Source organism: Phragmites australis, chromosome 6, assembly GCF_958298935.1.
Source record: "Phragmites australis chromosome 6, lpPhrAust1.1, whole genome shotgun sequence".
Classification (NCBI taxonomy): Eukaryota; Viridiplantae; Streptophyta; class Magnoliopsida; order Poales; family Poaceae; genus Phragmites; species Phragmites australis.
The window spans coordinates 1,923,279-1,947,290 of NC_084926.1; the positions used below are offsets into that span (position 1 = coordinate 1,923,279).

The window sequence follows — 24,012 nt, forward strand, 5'->3', positions numbered from 1 at the left end:
TCACAGCTGAGATTCGACACGCCCAAATCCTCCCCGTTCCTTCCCGGCAACGCAGCACATCACGCCGTATAAACCACCACCGCCGCGACCCCCTCACCCTCGTCATTTCGCCCCCAGATCTGCTCCGCCGCCACCGACACCCCCGCCTCCGGCGAGCTCTGCAGCCTCCTCGCCGGAGCGCCGACACCACTCATAACCCTATCGCCCCCCAGATCCACCTACAAGTCGGATCCCCTGATCCAGATCCAACCATGGCCCGCCTCGGCGCGCTCCTCCTCTTCGTCGTCGCCGTGGCGGCGGCCGCGCTCCTCTCGGCGCCGGGCGCCCGCGGCTTCTACCTCCCGGGGAGCTACCCGCACAAGTACAACCCCGGCGAGTCCCTGAGCGTGAAGGTGAACTCCCTCACATCCATCGACACCGAGATGCCCTTCAGCTACTACAGCCTCCCCTTCTGCACCCCGCCCGAGGGCGTCAAGGACAGCGCCGAGAACCTCGGCGAGCTCCTCATGGGCGACCGCATCGAGAACTCGCCCTACCGCTTCAGGATGTACACCAACGAGTCCGACATCTTCCTCTGCCGCTCGGCGCCGCTGACGCCCGACGCCTTCTCGCTCCTCAAGAAGCGCATCGACGAGATGTACCAGGTTAACCTCATCCTCGACAACCTCCCCGCCATCCGCTACACCAAGAAGGATGACTACTTCCTGCGCTGGACCGGCTACCCCGTCGGGGTACGCGTCGGCGTCGACTACTACGTCTTCAACCACCTCCAGTTCACCGTCCTTGTACACAAGTACGAGGAGGCCAATGTCGCACGCGTCATGGGCGCTGCCGACGCCACCGATGTCATCCCGGCCGGTGGCAAGGACGGCGGCGCTGGGTCGTCCTCGGGGTGGATGGTTGTTGGGTTTGAGGTCGTGCCGTGCAGCATCAAGCACAACCCGGAGGATGTCAAGTCGCTCAAGATGTACGACCGGTACCCCAGCACGATCAAGTGCGACCCGACCACCGTGTCGATGAGCATCAAGGAGAACGAGCCCATTGTCTACACGTATGAGGTGTCGTTCGTGGAGAGCGACATCAAGTGGCCATCGAGGTGGGATGCCTACCTGAAGATGGAGGGGGCCAAGGTGCACTGGTTCTCCATTCTCAACTCCCTGATGGTGATTGCCTTCCTCGCTGGTATTGTGTTTGTCATACTGTTGAGGACTGTGAGGCGTGATCTGACCAAGTATGAGGAGCTTGATAGCGAGGCTCAGGCGCAGATGAATGAGGAGCTGTCTGGGTGGAAGCTTGTGGTCAGTGATGTCTTCCGTGCGCCAAGCAATCCAATGCTGCTCTGCGTCATGGTTGGGGATGGTGTTCAGATCCTTGGGATGGCGATGGTGACCATTCTATTTGCTGCACTTGGGTTCATGTCCCCAGCCTCCCGTGGCACTCTGATCACGGGCATGCTGTTCTTCTATATGGTCCTTGGAATTCTGGCAGGATACGTTGCCGTTCGTGTATGGAAGACAATCAAGTGTGGGGATCACTCCGGGTGGGTTGGTGTTTCGTGGAGGGCGGCTTGCTTCTTCCCTGGAATCGCATTCTTGATCCTTACCACACTGAACTTCCTGTTGTGGGGAAGCCAGAGCACTGGTGCCATCCCCTTCTCACTGTTCGTTGTGCTGCTTCTGCTTTGGTTCTGCATCTCCGTGCCGCTTACACTTGTTGGTGGATTCCTTGGTGCCAAAGCACCACACATTGAGTACCCTGTCCGCACGAACCAGATCCCTCGTGAAATCCCTCCTCAGAAGTACCCATCCTGGTTGTTGGTTCTTGGTGCTGGCACACTGCCCTTCGGCACCCTATTCATCGAGCTCTTCTTCATCATGTCAAGCATATGGATGGGCCGTGTGTACTATGTTTTTGGATTCCTTTTCATCGTCTTGCTGCTCCTGGTTATTGTCTGCGCTGAGGTTTCCCTGGTTCTGACTTACATGCACCTCTGTGTTGAGGATTGGAAGTGGTGGTGGAAATCATTCTTCTCATCTGGATCAGTGGCAATCTACATTTTCTTGTACTCAATCAACTATCTCGTTTTTGACCTCAAAAACCTGAGTGGACCTGTGTCAGCGACCCTCTACATCGGCTACTCGCTCTTCATGGTGATTGCTATTATGCTGGCAACTGGCACAGTTGGGTTCATTTCTTCATTCTGCTTTGTCCACTATCTTTTCTCATCGGTGAAAGCAGACTAAGTTTCTCCCTGCCGAGGAGTCAATTGAGAGGTGAGCATAATGGACATTGAAAAGTTTGTAGTCACGAAATCTTAGTTCATGTCATATTTTGGTATACAAAGCCTGAATAACTATTGTAAGGGCTACTAGGGTTCGTCAATGGGTTTTATGAAGAAGTGCTTGCAGCTTGCACGATGTAATAGAATGAAGTGTTTTATTCACATGTTGCGTTATTTTAGTTGCTTAGTCTGCCATTACTGTATTAAGATGTAAGTTTAGTATCATATCCGTTTCAAATTAATGTTTAGTGACATTTCCCAAGATGTTAGATCCAGTTATCTCCACCTAACAAAAGATTCTTAGTTCCTTATAGTTTTCCATAATTGCTAGTACAAATTATGTTGATATGGTGTTGCTGTTGTTTCTTTGCTCCCACAGCTTCTGTTTATGTTGTGTAAGTTTATTTATCCCTTCTTATTCTGTTGTCACGAATATGTATGTGCCGAGTGTAGTATCACTGTCTTGATCTTGAGCATCTTACAGCATGTAGTCTTAAGACGGATTTCTCCGCAGTAGCACCTTTCATGTGACTTGATACTGTATACAAGATTATCCGACATTGACAGTGCAAACACAACAGGGTATTAGTTGCGACCAAGTAGCCTGGCTTTATGTTTGCTCAGTTCTTCTCTACAATGGTTACTGTGAAGTAGTATCTGTGTCATTACTTGGTAATCTTTGCAAACAACATTGCCATAACATTTGCCTTGTATAACCGTTGTTAATCACCTGTTTCTTAGTGAACCAGTTAGTAAATAGTCTAGTACCATCAGCTTCAAACCAGCCAAAGGAGAACCCCGTTGTTCCTTCAATTTCGGAGCCGTAATGGTGTCTCCAACCTTGCACCATGTTGCTCGTGGTCATTGTGTTGCTCTGCTCCTTCCTTCCATTTGTCTACTTCTTTGTTTTGTATCGTTCCATGGATAGATTAGTCGATGTTCTTGATTTTGCGTTGTCTTGCTAATGGAACACACCTTGGACTCCCATGCAAGGTTGCTACAATCCAAAATGTAGAGGTGTGGTTTCCTGCCACTGCAACTTGTTCTAAAGATTAGAATATTAAAGGCCCATAAGTCCATAACAAACTTGTAGTGGTTTTGAATTATGTTCTTTACTTGATACCTAATCCTCATGAAGTAGTGAACCTGCCAGGATCCTGAGGCGGGAGGCTACTTGTTTTATTTTAAGGATCATTTTCTTGCTTTCTGAATGCAGTGGATCCGTGGATCCGTGGAACGATACACTTGGTCCAAAGTTTTGACCTAGATACTGCCGCGGATCCGTGGGTTGTCTTGCGCGGTACTGTACATCAAAATCGATGCATTTTTTTTAACTGCGATCGAAGTCATTAGGATTCCCACTTGCGGTCATCTTTAAATTCTTGAGATTATACTATAATCCTTGCTGTAAGATGACTATGATAGTACTCAGTGCTCTGGTTACTTCTTCACGTTGTGCACTTGCTGCCTAGACAAACACCGTCCCGGTTCCCTTGCGAAATGGTTCACATTGCGCTATACTGTGTCCAATACTGTCTTAACGGATGAAAGTGAATAGATGTGGCCCCCTTGAAGCATCTAATTAGATCCTGCATAAATATACGCATAATTCAATTTTCTTTGCCCTTGCTCTGGAGTAAATTGTGAATGTCAATCGCTGATCATGTCGACTATATCTTATCTTATGGACCGAATCCTGAACCTAAAACTCGCCCCTCATCAAGCCACGTTGACAGCAAAACGAGACTGTCGGATAAGCCAGTAAAGAAGGAAAGCCATCCGATGTAAACTATGAGCGTCTTCACGAGTGTTCCGTCCGCAGCTCAGCTTCGCCTTCCCACGCCGCCCCGCTCCCTCCTTCACCACTGGATCATAAGATAAGATATAGTCGACATCACGGTGACTTCGTCGCTGACGCGTGAGCCTAACTCATGCATCAACGACGACACACTACATCGGGATCCTCGTCCTTTGTCACCACCTCTCCTAGCGCACAACTGCCACCGCCACCTCTACCGCCACCCCCACCCCTCTCCAAGCGCGACCTGTAGCTACTGCTCCACTATGCCCTCCCATCCTTCAAAATATTTGTCAATTCCCACCGTCTCGCCTTTTTTCCAACGCACCACCCAACCGTCATTGTCGTTCCCAACCTACCTTCCGTCCACTCCGCCGCGTCTTCCCGGCTGCCACCACCGCTTTCTCCCCCTTCCCCCCCCCCCCCACCTCCTCTCCGTTCTGCCTCCTCCTTCCACCACCTATACCGACACATCTGGATCTGGCACCTCCCTCCACAACAACGTCTGCCTCCGCGCGGCGGCCATGGGCGACCTGGCCAGCACCGACGCTGCCCTCCCCTTCTTCCCACTGGCCCCGACGCTGCCGCGGCCGCCGCGGCCCGGCCACACGCGCCACCGGAAGAGCAGGAGCAGGGCCAGCGGCTGGAGCATGGCGAGGAGCCGCCGTAGCACGAGCAGCACACTCAGCCGCCTGCATGCTCCCTGCCATCCTCGTAACCACCGGCTCCCTTCCCTCCTAAAAGTTATCAAGCCTATCAACAGGCAGTTGCGTGAAAAATCGATCAAAGACTAAGGTTAGTTCTTCAACTACCCTGCAACTCATATTTTGGGCTCGTAATTCTGATTTTAATTCCAACAATTTCAGATTGGGGCATTTTCAGTATTGAAGGAGCTTGTTGTGCTACCAGGGTTAATTAAACCGCCCTAAATATCGGCCTAGAGGGTTAATTAAACGGTATTGAAAATACAAGAGTGCTAAATACCTGATGTTCCGTAGAGGTATAGAGTAGACATAGTGCAATAGTTCAGGGATCATCTAAACTTATTCATAAAAGGCATGGCTGAGCGATGACCGCAACACCAAGCTCGCCCAATCCCAATACCAATCCAGAAGGGGCTCAAAGCGCGCAAAGTTTTCTCACTACTCAATTCAACAGTGATCCAAACCGAAAGAAACATCTCATGCATCTAGGAGACAGCTGACCGATGCTTCCGAATTCGGAGATGCAGCTCTTCAGCCTCTTCGGCATGCTTGGGCGCTGTTTGTGTTTTCTGTTTCTGGTTCTGCCTCGGTAGTTTCTGGATTCTAGAGAAATAGTTTCTGAATTAACGCTTTTCGGAGAAGCTAAAAAAATTGTTATAAAAACCAATAATCCCCAAAATAGCTTTTCAGGTAAGCCAAAAGCCCAAAATCAGACCCTTAAGAACAACCAAATTGACAGGTTAGATCAATCAGGGGCGTTTTAAGATTAACACACATAGCATGAACAGAGAAATTTATATATAATTTTACCAGTGATAGATATCACAGCTAAACTGACAGATACAAACTTCGCAAGACATATCTTACATATAACCTTCACCTGACCACTATATCACATAACTTGGTTCGTAACTCACTCTCCAAAGAACACATCTACCACAAAACAAACAAATCACAACCACACCCCGTAGGCCCCGTACCTTATTTTTCCAACGATCGCCTAACCTGAAATCATACACAAGTCGTCTACTACCAGATTACCTAAACCAAACAACTAATTCCCACGCTAATTTAGTCCAACTCCTAAACCAAACACCATCCTAAAACCAAACCCTTAATCCACCAGTCTTACTCATAATTATCTACTCAACGAGGGGCAGCGTCGTAGAAGCAACATGAACCTAACCACCACCAAATCCAACCACCGGTTGCTCGTTCCCCAACCATTCCTCTGAAAAAATACCGGAATTGGTTGATAGGAACGGTTACCGGGAGATCTGATCCGGAGAAGCTTTCGATCGGATCCAATCGCCCATAAGGCGCAAACCAGCCATCGACCCATCTTTGCATCCATCCATCCATCCATCAGTAGGGAACCACATGAGACAAGGGAGACGAGAAGAGACGAAGCAGAAGGATGCTTCAGAGGAGAGGAACGCTAATCCGGCGTTGGCCCGCGGGGGCCGTCAGGCGAGCTCGCCGATGCGAAGGAGGCACCGCAGGCCGCGGGTGGCCTCGGTCTCCGCGCGCCGGAGGACGAACGCCGGAAAGGGGAGAGAGCTCGGCTCGGGCGCCGCGGCAGAGAACGCCGGGCCCGCGTAGCCGGCCGCCATGATCTTCGTCGGCACCACAGTGGGCTCCTGCGGTCCGATCCGGCTAGTGGAGCAGAGCACGCGCTGGTCCACCGCCGCGGCTTGCGCCACAGGCACCGCTAAGACGGGCGCCGGCGCCGCAAGGGCGGGAGCATGCGGCTCCTCGCCGCGCTTGAGGATCCGAACCTCCTCCATAACAAGCCGCTGCTTGGGCTTCTCCTTCGTCGGAGATTGCTGCTTGCGGACAGCCGGCCTCGCTGGCGGCGATCGGCGGCTTGTGGCCGCCGCCTTAACAGGCGGTGAGGCTACCGCCGCGGTTTTAGGTGGCGGTGACGTCGCGCCCGCCGGCTTGGGGCTCCGTCGGCGTCGAGGCTTCGACGGAGACGTCGAGAACGCCTCCAGATGCATCTGGTTGTTCAACGCGTCGTGGGATCTGAGCACCACCGTGGCCATTGCCGCAGAAGCACAACAAGACCAGAGGCTTTGACAATGAAACTTCCGAGGGGAGGAAGAGAAGAGGAGGCGGTGAGGTTACCGCAGCGAGGCTAACCCTAGCGAGAGAGAGAGGATAGGGGAGGGGAGAATAATGCGAGGCGAATGGGTTGCGATGAGGCCGCTTATATGGACTGAGGGAGGGATGCGTGCGTGGCCAGAATTCCATCTAAAAAATCGAATTTATTTTTTTTTTCTTTTGCTGGGTCGGGTGGTGGTGGTCTGGTGGAGATCTTTATTCTCCGTGGCCGCGACGCACGCCGTCGGATGCAGGCACGGGCGGCTGCGGATGCCGTGTCGCCTGGGCGGTGGGCCGCGGGCTGCACCGCCCGCCTTCGTTGAGCGGGGCGGGGCCCTCACGCGCTCGGCTCGGCTCGTGACTCAACGGTGACCCACATGGGCGGTTCGATTATTGGTGAGGTAGACCCGTCACCCGTGCCCTCAATATTGCTTCAAATCTCATGCCTTGCCATCGCTCGGGATAAATTTGACACATCGTAATTTGTGTCTCAATTTGTCAAAGGAAAATCAGATAGTCATACACGTTGGTACCAATCTATCTATAAAAAAGAAACCATGCTCTGTGGCAACGTATGGTACCTAGAATATATTCTCTCGATTTCCTATATGCGTAGTTCAAATAAAAAAAAATTGGTGGCGGCATTGTAGTTCTTTGGGAACAATCGGGGCAAAGTTTCCTTGACTCGGGCATAAAGAATAGGAGAAAGCAACAATAGAAGAAAAATAACAGGAGGAGGAGGAGAGAGAGAATGGGGTGGTTGCCGTGGGAGCCGCGGAAGTGGTGGGCGTGGTGGGCCAACCGACAGCTGTGGTGCCGTTCCAGCGGCCTGCAAGGCGGTTTCCCCGCAAGGGCCAGCCGGTGCGTCCTCATTTATTAATCCCATCTACCATACGCCATTAATTAATGCTCTAGTAATCGCACCACACTTATACAAATACCACCGCGCTTTCACCACCAATACAAAGTGATTAGTGAAAATGAAATTCTCTTTTTGAAAGATGTCTGATTAGAAAATAAATGTCAATATCCTGACCTCTTTGAGCTTTATGGGGACTCAGATACCCTGCGGAGAACTGCTGCAATGATAAGAGCTGGATCTTGATTTTCAAGAGAATTCTAAACCAGCTAGAGCCTAACGGGTTGCAGTTGCTCCATGACCAATTACAAATAATATAACTCAGTGAGGGGAAGATGAAATGCTATGGACTTTGGATAATTCTGGGGATTTTATCACCAGTTCTCTATATAAATTTCTTATTTTTGGTGGGGTAGTAAGCTACCACTTAAAAAAAGTTTTTTATGGCAAACCGTCAACAACAAATTGTAATATGCAATTACTCTCAAGAAAAGAGGCTGGAAGGGCAGTGAGAAATATGGTCTTTGTGGTAACTTAGAAACTACTGATCATATTTTATTTAGGTGTTACATAGTCCATTTGCATGGTACTATTTAGCCGAATGTTTTGGCTGATTCCTGCCTTACCGATTGACATTATGTTTTCTGAGATTTTCTACTTGCAGAAGTGGAATGCTCTCTTTAAAACCGATGAAAATGTGATCATGCAGGCTATGCCATTAAAAATGTTACATTTGATCAAATATTTTGACATGAGCTCAGCATATGTGTATGATGTAATGGAACTTTAGGCTTCTTAGCTTCGTACTGATCGTGTGGTTATTTGCTGATTAGCTTAGGGGTGATATAATATTTTGTAAGCCGTTGATCAAAGCTTTGTGGTTTTAGTTTGATCTGTAAGCTGGAGTTCCCAGCGGTAATTTATTTCCTCTTTGTTTTAGTTCTGATTATCTATCAGTGGCTTTTTTTTCTTTCAATACAAACCGAGTAATCTCTTTTCTTAAAAAAAAAGGTAATACCACTAATCTCCTTCTCCATGATTGATGCTCGGCATCTCTAAGTGTGGCTCACGTAAAATAACATATAATCGCCTTTGCCGTGTGGACTGGCACTGCTACGGTCGAGAATCATGTGGTATTATCCCAAAACAAAGGTGTAGTTTGGATTCGTAATCTCCCTACCTTCTACGGCCCTTTCGATTAGTACCACATAAATTAACCCCTCTTTAGCATTGTCATTATGCGCTGGTGGACGCAGCACACAGAATACTGAGGAGGGAGAAGACACGGCACCTAATAGTACCTTTCCTCGCATCCCGCTGCCAAACTTTGCACTGTGGTGGGCCCATAATTCCACACGGGCCCACCTGTCATAAGGTGTTGCGGAGTCAGAGGTAGCGAGGAGGGGTGTCGGTTTCATGATTAAAGCGAGTAAAGAAAGGCCGGGACACGTAAGGCTGTGGGGGCAGAGAGAGAAAGGAGAGCTGATGCCGACATGGGAGCGTCCGCCCCCCCCCCCCCTCACGCACTGCATGCACCACCACCACTTGCTTTCTTCGGCGTGGACCAACGAGTCAGACGTGTGCGGAATGGGATACGGGTACAACTTGTGCACACAGCGCATGCGCCGCTGGAGGAACGGGCGCGCCGACCCGGAGCCGGGGATGCACGGCGAGACGACGGTCACCTCACGCTGCCGCCGCCGCGCGGCGAGCTGCTGGTGCGCGTGGCCAAGGGCGGGGGCGCGCTCTCTAGGCCTTGCAGACGCTGCGAAGCGGAACCGGAGGATGGCGCTGATGCCGCAGCCGCGACACGATGCTCAGCAAGCAGCTGTTTTTAGCAGCCATGAACCCACGACGATGGTGATTACCAGTAGTTCAGGACAGATTCGTACAGAACGCTAAAGCTATAGTAACTCCACGGTAAAATTAGAAAAAGAATCATGGCAGGCTTGAATCAGTTTCCAGCTACGACCAGGATGACTTATCCTATTCTAACCACAGTAAATAAACTCCACTCTTAAACACATCCTGTTCCGGTACAAGCCTGCGTTGGATTTGCAGCTACAACCTGTTCCGGTACATCCCCCTCTGACCTTTTTTTGTCCCTTTCAAGTTTACTTTAGTTGGAGAACAGGTCTAATGAGATAGAGTTATTTATATTTTTTTTTAATAATTTATTTTTTGTTTAGTTGAATAGATAAGATGATTAGTTTTCTATTTGGTTGATGGGATGAGAGTGGATAAGGTAAATCAGTTTTCTGTTTAATTGGTAAAATTAGGTGGATAATATGAGCTACAAAAGTAAGTTTTTTTGAGAATTTTAATTAAATATTGACTCATATTTTTTAATCAAATCAATTAATATGAATTAGTAGTGATATCTATTGCTCATAAAATAAAATCAATTTAAAATTTATAAGCTATTTTTATATTTTAAAATAAAATCGAAATATAAATAAAAAATCACCTACGCACACACAAACGAGCGCACGCACGAGGAGCAAACCTGTATGAGCTCATCTGACCGATTTCGACGGATCAGCTCATCCAGTATCTTGAGCGAATATGCTCGCATCCTAGCCATCCCATCCGCTCCGTCCGGCTAACAAACACCATAGTTTCCTGAATGACCCCGTCGGAACGGCTCCATCCGTCCATCCAAACAGACGCCTATATTCTTCAAGTGGTCGGAGACTTGGAATGCATGGCACCCGTGGCGACGAGGACGGCACCGAAATGCAATGGCCTCCTAGGCGGAACATCGACCCTCCCTCCCTCCCCGCAGTCCGGGACCTCGACGGACACCGCGTAGGCGCGTACCCTGTGCTGCCGTCCTTCCCAGCGACAGCCACGCCAACCACGCCGTCGCGGCGGCCGCTGCTCGTGGGAGGCAAGTAAGTGGAGGGAGTGGAGGTGGAGCTCGACAAGGAGGCAAGGAGACAAACAATCGGGGGAAGGGATCTGATTGGAGCCAATCAGCCTGAACTGGTCCGACAGCCTCTCGCCATGGACAGGATGTAACAGATGGAGGAGGAAGATGGGAGTTCTACTGGAAGGGGGTAGAAGTAGAGGTAGACCGGTATCAATCCTGAGCGTAGACCGGTACCAAATTTACCAGAGGTTAATATTGATCCAAATCTAAGAAATGAGTATCTTGAGTATGCAATAGCAATGTGCGTACAAATAATAAAAAAAATGGATGCCGCGGACTATTGAAATCAGAGTGGCTGATTGCTGAATTATTTTGATTCAAGTATTACAAGCTTGTAGGCATGTTTTTATTCTAATGTTACATGTAGCCAAGCACCAGAGTTTGCTGCGCTGACGAAATTTATTTATTCAAATTACACAAAACCAGATAAAACCTGAACACTCAAGCTGGAAGGACCCAAAAATCCCAGCCTAGCGTACAAGGAATAGTCGCTAATAGCTTGACCTGAATTCTTAGACCTCTATCTAGTTGACATCATGGAAGGAATCGATGATGGCATCGGCAAGATAATCGCACTTGGCCAGGGATAGACCAGCTAACGAAATTCTCCCATCCTTGGTCATGTAAATATGCCATTTATCTGTCATGTTATCGCTCTGCAAGCACAATGAATGAAATTATGTTGCAGTATGTGAAGCCATTGCAAGGTCTTTCCAGACACATTTTAGTCTGGAATCAGTAATTGGTACATTTTAGTATGCCATCTGCAGCAGTGGAAGTCGTGTTACCTGTGCTTTGTTCAAGCCAGTGTAGGAGAACATGCCTATCTGCCTCAGAATGAAAGACCAGTCCTTGCCACTCTTATCCTTCGCAGACAAACTATAATAGAGCTTCTGCCTTACATTCTTGATTCGCCCTGCCATTTCCTCCATCTCCTGCTTCCATTCACCAAACATAGTTGGATCACCAACAACATTGGCAACTATCCTAGCACCATGAATAGGGGGGTTTGAGTACATGGGCCGTGCCAATCGTTTCAGCTGGCTCTTTACCCTGCGAGGAAGCGATGTGGAATGCCAGACAAAAATAAGTTTCCAATGGCATAATAGGAACGTAGTTGCCCACAGATTCTTGCGTATAAAGCAATTACTGAAAAATAAATTATTAATTGTTACTCCATCCATTTCTTTTTACAGGGAGTATTAGGATTTAAGAAAGCCTTTCAAACTATACTTTGACCATTAATCTCTTATAATATATTATCAATTGCTACAAAACCGATATCTTATTAAAAGATTGTGAAATACAAATCTATTGATACATCTTTTGTACACAAAACATGTGCATAATTTCACTAATTGTTGGTCAAAATTTACGAATTTTTTAAATCCTAATACGCTCTGTATTTTGAAACGGAGGGAGTATCATTATTCATTAACAACAAAGGACAAGTAGTGATAAATGGAGTGCCTGGAAAGCTTGCCTAAGCATTTGCTGCAACTGAATGAAATGGAAAAATATTGTTTAGGCAGGCAATCAGTAAGAACGAAAGATTACCTATCCGCTACTTCTGGTGCTGAGCAGACAACATTTATTGCCCCAATCCTTTCTGCATATAGACCAAGGTTCTTGCTGTAAGACTGTGCAACAAACACTTCCATTCCACGCTTAACAAAAAGCCTGACAGAAAATGCATCTTCATCAAGGCTTCCACTGGCAAAACCCTACATAGAAAGCTTAGCAGTTCAGTAAGAGACAAAATGTGATAAACAAAAACTAAGTGCTAAACAGTTCACCTGGTATGCAACATCAAAGAAAGGCATATGTTTTTTCTCTTGAATGACATCTGCAATTTTCTCCCACTGCTCAGGAGTTGGGTCTATTCCAGTTGGGTTGTGAGCACAACCATGTAGCAGAACAAAAGATCCTTCTGGAGCAGCCTATTGTGCAAAGAGTAAACACATAAATAATACCATTAAAAAAATCGATCCACAACACACTTTTCATTTCCAGAGAGAATGTCTTATGATGAAATGCAGCCTAATTGAATAAAAGTTGACACTCAACAGAGTTCATCAAATGGAAGATAGCAAGTGAAAATGACAACATGAATATAAATCGAAGGAAATTCAGTTACCTCTATGTCAGCTATCATTCCCTCAAAATCCAACCCAACTGTCTTGGGATCATAATACCTGTACTCTGACCAAGGTACCCTAGCATCATTGAAGATGTTCTTATGGTTCCCTGTTAACACATAGATTGGATGAAATTACAAGCTCGCCAATGACACACTCCTCAACCAAAAAAATTAGGAGTTCAAGACTCATGAGCTGAACATATTAAGTCATGAAGAATAGTTGCGGCATATGTACCCCAGGTGGGAGATGATATAAGTACTTTGGCTTCAGGGAAGTATCTTTGTATAAATGCAGCAGCAAGGCGTAGTGACCCAGTGCCCGAGAGAGACTGAAGAGTAGCAACCTACAGTAGGGGCTATATATTAAATAGAGCTAACTAAAATAAGAAAAGAAAATACCATTCTATATCAGCATTTCAGAAAATCCTGCATTCACAATATCAACGGCAATGTCAGCATAGTGCATAGTAAGTACATACCAGGCCTTGCTTGATGACAGGGTTATCAGCTCCAAACAATAATTCTGCAGTTGCTTTGTTAAATGCAGCAAGTCCTTCAATAGGAAGATACTGCACCATAAACCATAGCTTCAGATTCACTTTCAGATATAAAAGCAATATATAACTCAGGAAAAGCGAATAATCATGATCTAATAACTTCAATTGCAAAATTCCACCATACCTCTTTGTTGTCCCCCTTCTCCAACATAAGATTTTCAGCCTATAACATGTAAAATAGCACATGAAAACAGGAACCTCAATTACTAAGAAAATGTTTCTGCTTTATAGGCTTACCTTCTTGACAACATTGAGGACATAGGGCTGCAACTCTTCTGTTCTATAGGCACCAACACCAAGATTGAGCTTCAGGTCATTTTTATCTGCTTTAAATGCCTCCGAAACCCCAAGAATTGGGTCCGGAGGGGCCATTGGCACTCCTTCAAAACGAGAAACATCAACTGCAAGTGCCATTATGACACGTCCAAAATTCTACATTCAAAACAACAAAGGAGCAATCAGAGTTCAAAGCACAAGCCATATCAAGAAATATCAAATGTTGACAAAGGGATTAAAATACAGTTTACATCATATATATATATATTTTTTTAAATCATCCACGGTGGAACAGGAAATGCTTGCATAACCAGCTACCCTGTCAAATACGATGTGGTTTAACTTCAAAAGGAGAAATTCTAGCTTGTTGCTGTCATTACACTAAAATGTAACTAAAATTTAATCATATAACAATTCCTGTAAGAGGCCTACAGCTGGGGTTAGTAACCCATTTTCTTTACTACAAAATGAAGGTCCTCACAGAGCCTAATGACAACTCCACATTTGGGGACGCAAAGGCGGTTTGTTTGATCTCATGTGAGCTCGTGGTATTTCTACAAGGAAAAACAATTCGAGCAAGCTATTAGCATAAGTAGTCGCACATTTGCACTATCGGAAACCAACAGATGATCCTATAGAATGCTGATAGATCAACAGTTAGCAATTGCTGCAAGACTGCGCTGTGCATGCCAAGCATATACAAAGCGTAAGCATAACATCGTAAACATCTGCACTCTATTGTCCTATAAGCCCTAGAAGCTTATGATAATTGACAACATATAACTGGAAATCACACATATATGCCTGAATATTTCAAAAGCCAGAAGCAGTCCCAATTCCTGAAATGCTCATCAAGGAAGCAACCCATACTGAATCGCATTTGATACCTGACAATACCCACAGCCATCTCATACTACAAAACCCATGCAATTCACCAAATCAACTGCGGGATCTAAATAAGCAAGATTATCCATTCAAAAAACGCAACAGGATATCACCTTCCTCGTGATCCCCACGCGGCAGCCATTCCTCCCCTGACTCTTTCCTCCTCCGAGAACCTGCACACACCAATAAACCACCACAAATCGTTCAGACTTCAAACCCCGGTCCGAGAAACCAGCAAATGGGCGGGGGAGCTGATGATTGGGGACGACGCGGGCCGTGCCTTGGACCGGGCGGCGGCGGCGGAGGACGCTGACGAGGAGACGGCGAAGGCGGTGGAAGCCATCTCCGGAGAGGAAGCAGCAGATCAGAGGCGTGGGCTGCCTACCGCTACTGTGCTGAGGAGATCAGGAGATGATGCTCGTCGCTCGCGTTTGTGAGATCAAGCGGAAGGGAGGAGTCGAGTGGGTGGATGGCGATGGCCTCGGTGTCTCCGTCACGAACTGGGAGTTGGGCTGATTTCGCGTGTCTGTTTTTGCTTTTCCGAACCCTAGAAATTTTGGAATCGGTGGGAGCTGGGACCGGATGGTTCAGCCACTGGTTTTTGACCCCAAATGAAACCACTCGTCGAGGTAAAAATTCGAGTGGATTGTATAAAATTAGTATTATGCTATTTATAATTTAAAACTATAAGTATTATAAATAGTAATATAAGACTGTCAGTATTATGTATTAATTTCACATAAAATTCGATTTTCATTAGATTCATTTAAAAAATAATCTTATATCTTTTAAAAAATACTAATTTTTTACGTGTTTTATAATTCATGTGCAATCTATTTTAATTAGACTCACTCAAAAAGCCTAGGTAGAATTTAAATTAAAATTCTCAAAAAAGACTATTTTTATAACTCGTAACAATTGTGCTTCGATCGTGTCTCCGGGGCACAGTTGAATGTAGATATGATGAACTAATTTCTAAAATTATTTATATCCCTAGATTATATGGTGAAAAAAGTGAGTTATTTTATAATTTTTCATTATATGTTTCATTTATATACTTACGAATGATACAAATGAATTCACTTTTTCATCATATAACATAATACTAGAAATAATTTTAAAAATTATTCTATCATATAAGAAGAATATTAGTGAATTTTTTCATATTAGAGGGATTTTATTTCAGACCATAACAATTGTTAGGAATTATAAAAGTAGCCTATTTGAAAAAAATTAGATTTTAAGTAAATCTAATTAAAATAGGTTGAACATATATTATAGAACACATAAAAAAGTTATATGAGTGAAAAAATTTCAGACGGATTACATGTCAGATGGTGAAGATTGCGGGGATTGCAATTGCTGCATCGAGAGTGAAAGCCAAGGCCACTCATGTAACCCTTCTCTGTAAGAACTGCAGAGTGTGAGGACAGTGCCGTGCAGATCGGGCCTCGGTGGGGCTATTGTCCCACGATCTTGTGACCATGTTCCTCAGGTATGTTTCTCACTAACCACATTCAGCTATTCGGACTGTTTTGTTGGTATTGTTAATGGTATTGTTTTTCCTTGGCCTGGAGAAGAGCCTTGCCCCCTGGATTGCAGTCCCGGCTAAGAGCAAGTACGTGGATCTCCAGACCATCAAATTGCAGGAAAACCCAGAGGTTAGTTACTATTTGTCCTTGCTGCAATCTAGTTGACTAAAAGTACCCCAGTGTTTTTTCTGAAAGACCAAGTAATCCCACTGTTTTCGTAGTGTTTTCTGGTTAACTCTCATAAGTTTGACTAACGATGATCCCTTTCTTAATACTGCTTCACAGGATGTTCCAACTGGTGAACTTCCTAGGAATATGCTGCTTTCTTTCTTTCTGTAGATAGGCGCCCTGTTCAGACCATTGTTCCGGGGGCAAGATTAACTGTAGTTGGTATCTACAGCGTCTACCAAGCATCTGCAAAGTATGATGAATTAAAGCTTTTTTGTTTGTTATTTTGCTGGACCAAGTACATGGCTAATAGTGCTGTCGTATTCATTTTGCAGCCAGAAGGGTGCTGTTGGAGTTAAACAGCCTTACATTAGAGTTGTGGGATTGGAGCAATCTCGAGACAACAACTCGAACGGCCTCTCGAATTTTACACTCGATGAGGTGCTTTGTTTTCCAGTGTTTGATGAAGGGGATTACATTTATCAGTGAGGCTGACTGTCCTCTTGACTTTTGGGAAATGGAATTCAAAGAATTTGCTCAGAGGCCAGATGCATATGCCAAGCTTTGCTCAATGATTGGCCCTTCAATTTATGGCCATTCTGATATCAAGAAATCCATTGCATGTTTGTTGTTTGGGGGATCGAAGAAGGTATGCAAGCTTAGCCAGTGGATGATATGCTTTCAGAGGAACAAATCCAGTTGCTGACTAGTAGTGTTCTAATGCTATGACTAAACCGCTGTCTACTGCAGAGGCTACAAGACGGTGTCCGTCTTAGAGGGGACATTCATGTCTTGCTTTTGGGTGATCTGTCAACAGCTAAATCCCAGGCAAGTATCTTTCAAGTTACTGTATCATTTACTTTAATGGCAAAATAATGTGAGAATAAAGCTCACCGGCCATGTAATGCCTGCACTTTGGTATCATGTAAATTTTATGCTCTAGTTAAGTTCCAGTAATTTGACAATACAATTGTGTATGTGTTTTTGACACTAAAAAAATCAAACATTTCTTGTTCAGCGTCACGAAATTATATGTTTCAACAGTTCCTCAAGTTTGTAGAGAAGACAGCACCAACTGCAGTTTATACATCTGGAAAAGGTTCATCTGCAGCAGGTCTTACAGCATCTGTAACTCGGGATAGTAGCTCGGTAGGTTTGATTTCACTGAATTGTTTGCTATTTACTCAAAATTTGGTTCTTTATGGCTAAGAACATTTATTTCCCAGTACAGCGTGAGTTTTATTTGAAGGAGGGGCCATGGTTTTAGCTGATGGTGGAGTGGTTTGTATTGATGAATTTGACAAAATGAGACCTGAAGACAGGTAGACATGACTTCTTGTAGCCTGATCGTATACCTGATTTGTTTGTACTTTCGAAACTATTAAAAAACCAGCATACTTTTCTTTCTGTGATTCCAGAGTTGCAATTCATGAAGCCATGGAGCAGCAGACGATATCTATTGCCAAAGCTGGCATTACAACAACAACAACAACAACAACAACAACAACAACAACAACAACAAAGCCTTTCAGTCCCAAACAAGTTGGGGTAGGCTAGAGATGAAACCCATAAGATCTTGCAAGTCTAGTCATGGCTCTGGCACGTGGATAGCTAACTTCCACGCACCTCTGTCCATGGCTAGTTCTTTGGTGATATTCCAGTCTTTCAGATCCCTCTTTACAGACTCCTCCCATGTCAAGTTTGGTCTACCTCGACCTCTCTTGACATTATCCGCACGCTTTATTCTTCCGCTATGTACAGGCGCTTCTGAGGGCCTGCGTTGTATATGCCCAAACCATCTCAAACGATGTTGGACAAGCTTCTCTTCAATTGGTGCTACACCAACTCTATCACGTATGTCCTCATTCCGAACCCGATCCTTTCTTGTGTGGCCACACATCCATCTCAGCATGCGCATCTCCGCTACACTCAACCGTTGGACATGTTGCCTTTTAGTTGGCCAACATTCTGCGCCATACAACATCGCAGGTCTAATTGCCGTCCTATAGAACCTGCCTTTTAGCTTCTGTGGTACTCTCTTGTCGCAGAGGACGCCGGAAGCTTGGCGCCACTTCATCCACCCGGCTTTGATTCGATGGCTCACATCTTCATCGATTTCACCATCCTTCTGCAGCATCGACCCCAAATATCGAAAGGTATCATTCTGAGGTATCACCTGCCCGTCAAGGCAAACCTCATCTTCCTCGTGCCTAGTAGTACTAAAATCGCACCTCATGTACTCAGTTTTAGTTCTACTAAGCCTAAAACCCTTCGACTCCAAGGTCTGTCTCCACAGCTCCAACTTTCCATTTACCCCCGTCCGACTATCGTCGACTAGCACCACATCATCTGCAAAGAGCATACACCATGGGATATCACCTTGTATATCCCTTGTGACCTCATCCATCACCAAAGCAAAAAGATAAGGGCTCAAAGCTGGCATTACAACAGTAGTCAATTCAAGGACCTCAGTTCTTGCAGTTGCCAATCCGATTGCAGGGCGCTATGATGATCTTAAGGTTGGTCAATGTGTTTTGTTATTGACTTATCGAGTATTCCATATTTTCAGAACTATCAAATGTTCCAGTCCTATATATAAGACACAATTTGATAAATTGTCCCTTTTCTGTTCATCAGACTGCACAGGATAACATTGATCTACCGACGACCATTCTTCCAGATTTGATCTAATCTTTATCGTTAAAGATATCAGAATGTATGATCAAGATAAGGTATGAAGTAAAATTATTTTTCAGCGTTACTTTTCTATGCTAGCTCAGACACCAAATGCAACTTCAAAATGCAGCGAATAGCAAGCCACATCATCAAGGTGCACGCCAGTGGTGATGCTGCTTCATCCAAGAATACAGATGCCAGCGAAGGAGAAAATTGGCTGAAAAGGTGCAATTTGCCTTCCGTTTTCTGTTGTACAAATTTGATTTAATGCTTTCTTGGATTCTAATGCATAATCCTCTAACATACAGGTACATTGAGGACTGCCGTGTTACTTGCAAACCACGTCTCTCAGAAAAGCACCTGAGATGCTTCAGAACAAATATGTTGAGATTAGACAGGTATGTACCAGATATTTTCACATAATTAACTGGTTATTTTGACTTATACATATTTTATCTTATAGCTAATTTCATAAAACTACAACTATTTACACCTAACTATCACAAAACTACAACTTTTGTTACTAGTTTCGTAAAATCACAACTATTTGTGCTTTTGGTAACATAAAACTACGGCTTTGTATGGTGAAAAATAGAGTAAAATAATTGTAGTTTTGTGCAAAATTGTAGTTTTGTACATAAATTGTAGCTTTGTGTTACTATGGACATAATTAGTTGTAGATATATGAAATTGGTTCCAGAAGTTGTAGTTTTACAATAGTTAAGTGTAAATAGTTGTAATTTTATGAAATTAACTCTGTATCTTATTCATTTTGCAGAAAATGAGACAGCAATCTCATGAGACAGGGAGGGCTGCAGCAATACCCATCACTGTGAGACAGCTTGAAGCTATCATACGTTTGAGTGAATCTCTTGCAAAGATGAGATTGTAAGTACTAGTTGATTACATATTAAATGTTCTATGCACATTGATTTACAGAAAGCTTGATAGCCAGTATGTTCGAAATATCTTTATATATCCACTCATCTGATGCGGTTTTAATTTCCATGTCTCATTACATGATCATACTCATTATTGATTGCTTGAATGAATCTTTAGGACAAGCGTGGCTACACCAGAGCATGTTGAAGAGGCATTTAGACTGTTCGATGTCTCCACCGTTGATGCTGCAAGATCTGGAATCAACGAGCATTTGAACTTGTCACCAGAGATCGCAAACGAAATCAAGGTTAATCTTTTTTTTTCTAGAATACGTGGAAGAGTAGTTTATCTTTGTATTAAGGGAAAAAAAGTTTAAAGTTTACACAACAGTTGGGACGGCCAAAGGCCCGAGTAAAAGCAAAAGAAGATTATATAGAAACAAACAACCCAACAAACGAAAATGTGTTGATGCTTAGATTATAGAGCCATACACAGGCAACCATTTTTTGAGGACCGCAAGATGTTTTGCCCCCGCACCACACTATGAATCGATGTCTTCCCAGATGAGTGTCACCATGAAGTCGGCCGAGATGCGTCGATTGTTGAAAACCACATTGTTACGGGACCGCCAAATTTGCCAACAAAGTAGAAGCGTTAAGGAGTTAGACCTTTTTAGTAGGTTTTGTTTGCACTGCCACGAAGATCCGCCCACCAATCCAGGAGCTAAGTGCTCGTGTGAGGGACATGAACTCCCAGCACGTGCCACCATAACTCCCTCACCTGGTAGCAATGTAGAAGTAGGTGGTCAGTGGTCTCAGGGAGTTGCGCACAGTGCAAACAAGAGTCATCAGCTTATAATCCATGTCTCCACCTGTGAGCCGCCGTCCATAGCCTACCACGAAGAGCCAACCAATCGAAGAACTTGACTTTAGTGGGCGCCTAAGACCTTCACAACATGTTGGCTCCCTCAAAATGGATGCATCCTTGAAACATAAGTTGATAAGCTGATTTCGCAGAGTATTGGCCGGAGGGAGATTATTTCCGGATAATACGATCATCCTCGCTACCTAGGGTGATGGACTCCAGATGTCGCCAGAGGTGAAGATATTGGCTTAAGGCATGTATGGATAGAGGACCCACGATGTCCCTAATCCATCTTCAGTTCTAAAGGGCATCATGCACGGTTCTGCTTCTTGAGACTGAGAAAGTGACACAACTGAAGAGATTAGGAGCCATGAAACGAATGGAATGACCATGAAACCAAGCATCAGTCCAAAAAAAGGTGGATTTGCTGTTGACAACCCCAAAACAAGTGGAAGCTTCAAAGAGCACGACCACCTGTCTCTCATGGTGCAAAGGTAGGGTAGCCCAAGGTTTGGATTGATCAGTTCGTTGCCACTAGAGCCATCGTAGGCGCAAGGCCAGACCGGCCACTCGAAGATCAAGAATACCTAGACCACCGTAATCACTCGGACGACACACTGTAGGCCAGGCTAACGAGCTACAGTCGCTAGACATAGCTTTCTCTCCCACCCAAATGCCTTCTTGATCTTATCAACCTCATTGATTACCCACAGCAGAATCTTGATGGGGATTAGAGTATGAATAGGGGTTGATGATAGAACGGATTGCATGAGAGTTGCATGCCCTGGTTTGGAGATCAATTTGGCCTGCCAAATAGAGAGCTTAGATGCGACCTTGTCCACCACCGGCTAAAGATGATCCTTACGCTCCCAAGTATTGCATTGGAAAGGAAGATAGCTCATATGGGAGGTTCTCGTGGACAACAGAGAGGTCACTTGCAGAACAATTGATTGGAACGGCCACACATTTGTCCAGATTTATCTTTAATCCCGGAAGTGTTCTCGAAGAAATGAACAATGGCCAAATGCGCCCGGATGTCCCTCGAGGTTGGCGACAGGAACATAACAATATTGTCCACGTATAGCGAGCACCTTGACGAATTGAGTCATGGCTAGTAGAATCGATGACCCCAGCGAGCCTAGCCTTGTAAAAGAGACTCGCAAGAGTATCCATAACCAACACGAATAAAAATGGGGAGAGCGAGCGGATCAATGTTAATCCTTGCAGCCCAAAATAAAATTCAGCTCTTGGACCTTGCGTTTTCTGAATGCTGTCCATTGTTCTAACAGCAAGCAGAAGCACAAATAAAGAGAATGGGAATTGGAACAGGGGCGGACCCACAGGGTAGTCCTGGTAGGCCCAGGACTACCCTGGTTCAGCCCAGTCTAAAGTTTAGCTCGGTTGTCAAAAAAATACCGGGTAAGTCTACTGGACGGTTTCGGTTCCTCACGTCGCGTCCGCGCGTCGTGACTTCTCGCCTCCTCCGCTCCTCGGTTCCTCACGCAGCTGCGCTGCCGGCTAGTTTGTCGCTGGTTTACAGGAGTGCGCCGCGTGCCCATCGATCTTCTTGATCAGCTCGTGCACCTCCTACGCGCCCTCGGACCCGCCGCGCATGACGGCGTGACGGAGAACCCGGACGTCGGCGGCGTCCTCGACGAGCTCATTCATCATCTGGAAGTAGCGGCGTAGCACGTCTTTTCTTTTCTGTTGTGGGACTGTGAGAGTAAAAGAGCAATTTTTGTATGTTTTGACTGACGAGAGTGCGATCTTATTGGGATGATTTACTTTTAATCGCTTCTTGAACACACTAGATTTGATACGTTGCATCTCACAACTACTGTTACTTTTTTTAATAATTGGCTTCAATCAAGGTTGCTTCACAGAGATAAAGAGGTAGGGAGATATTGCTTCGCTTTTTCGGAAACATGAAGCAAAGGCTTACCAAGTTTTATCCTAAGGAATTTTCAAGTGTGGAATTGATAGGATTTGAACTCCAACTTAACAAGTTTATTGATGATATGAGGAAAGATGATAGATTCAAAGGCCTAAACAATCTTGATGAGCTCTTTATTAGGCTTGTTGAAACGAATAAGCATGTTGTTTATAACTTGGTGTACTTGCTTCTTAAATTGGTATTGATCCTACCGGTGGCGACGGCAAGTGTTGAAAGAGTATTTTCGGCATTGAGTTTAGTGAAGGATAAGTTGAGAAATAGAATGTGCGATGAGTTGTTGAATGATTGTTTAGTCATATATATCGAGTGAGATATCTTCTCCAAGGTAAGTGAGGATGACATAATCGAGACTTTCATGGCTATGAGAAAACGCAAAGTGAAGAATCTAGAATAGTATCGTAATGATGTAATCTTTCACTTATGTAAGACCTTATGTCGTGTTTAGACTATTTATATTGCGGTTTTACAAATTTGGGATTTATTGTTGAATTTACAATATTATACCAAATTACCGAATTTGTAGTGTCTTTTGTCAAATTTTATACTCTTTTATCGAATTTATGATCTTAAAAATTTGAATGCCTACCCTACGAAAAAATTCTAGATCCGCCACTGAATTGGAAGCCACGTATCGATGAACTAAATAGGATGGGAATGAACGAATCCATTGAGGAATCTGTCATAATTTGCAAGAAAGTAGTTTTGTAGCTACTGGAATTCTAGTAATCTCTTTGTTGTTTCAGGTGAGAAGAGCCCTTCTGATCATGCATCGAAGGGACGAAGTGGAGTATAAGAGAGAGCACCAGGTGATTGTCCGAAAGGCTTGAGGTGGAGTATGAATAAACCCAGGGCATCGCATCTTCAGATTTGTGTATATGTTTATCCAAAACTGCAAGCTCTGCCAGAGGAGGCACGTTTGGGTTGATGTCTAACAGAACTATTATTGTAATCTGGAAGAATGCAAGGTATTTTATTGTCGTAGAAATGTAGTGTAGTTGTATTACAGTAATCTGTCGCTGTAACCTTAAATCATCTACTCTAAGCAATTAGACGATGCTTTAGGGCCAAGGTTCTGAAATTGTATTGCAGGAATTTAATCCATGATTGCAAATTTTGTTTTGGGACTTACAGCTATCCGATGACAGATTTAGGGATGAAAAATCTATCATTTTCTGGACCGTTGGATCTCCATCCAGGATCAGATCTGTTTGCATAGTATATAATAGAACTCTAACTTTATCTCATTCACTCGTCTTGTCTCTCTCCCGACCCTGCCCTCGCGCCACCACCCTTCGCCTTGCTGTCTCCGGCATCGGTGCGGCTCATCCTCCTTTGTCGTCCCTCTCTCATTTGTCAATCTATCTTGTCAGCACCCCTCCTCTGTGCATTCCCATGCTGCCA

General features: G+C 45.0%; 2 protein-coding genes and 1 pseudogene across 2 annotated transcripts; 2 read left to right on the forward strand and 1 right to left on the reverse strand.

Annotated features, from left to right (window-relative positions):
* Positions 1-2,566, forward strand: LOC133921011 (transmembrane 9 superfamily member 11-like). The gene has a single exon (XM_062365706.1). It carries the CDS (start codon positions 252-254, stop codon positions 2,241-2,243), a length of 1,992 nt encoding a protein of 663 aa, XP_062221690.1. The 5' UTR covers positions 1-251; the 3' UTR covers positions 2,244-2,566.
* Positions 2,567-10,955: 8,389 nt separating this feature from the next.
* LOC133921012 (aspartate aminotransferase, chloroplastic-like) lies at positions 10,956-15,101 on the reverse strand. Its single transcript, XM_062365707.1, has 11 exons — positions 14,816-15,101; positions 14,649-14,708; positions 13,612-13,806; positions 13,499-13,537; positions 13,297-13,386; positions 13,053-13,161; positions 12,815-12,924; positions 12,474-12,617; positions 12,235-12,401; positions 11,466-11,730; positions 10,956-11,333 (listed from the first exon to the last, which is right to left on the reverse strand). Exons 1-11 carry the CDS (start codon positions 14,876-14,878, stop codon positions 11,202-11,204), a joined length of 1,374 nt encoding a protein of 457 aa, XP_062221691.1. The 5' UTR covers positions 14,879-15,101; the 3' UTR covers positions 10,956-11,201.
* A 768-nt stretch (positions 15,102-15,869) lies between these two features.
* On the forward strand, positions 15,870-23,438 carry LOC133921013 (DNA replication licensing factor MCM5-like; annotated as a pseudogene).
* The last annotated feature ends 574 nt before the right edge of the window (positions 23,439-24,012 follow it).

Bases quoted from the DNA above. Each gene is read 5' to 3' on its own strand.
- LOC133921011 (XM_062365706.1), top strand. From the start codon at position 252: ATGGCCCGCCTCGGCGCGCTCCTCCTCTTCGTCGTCGCCGTGGCGGCG.
- LOC133921012 (XM_062365707.1), bottom strand. From the start codon at position 14,878: ATGGCTTCCACCGCCTTCGCCGTCTCCTCGTCAGCGTCCTCCGCCGCC. The intron at 13,807-14,648 runs GTGATATCCTGT...TTTTGAATGTAG, and splicing joins GCGTGGGGATCACGAGGAAG to AATTTTGGACGTGTCATAAT. The intron at 12,618-12,814 runs GTAACTGAATTT...TTTGCACAATAG, and splicing joins GAATGATAGCTGACATAGAG to GCTGCTCCAGAAGGATCTTT.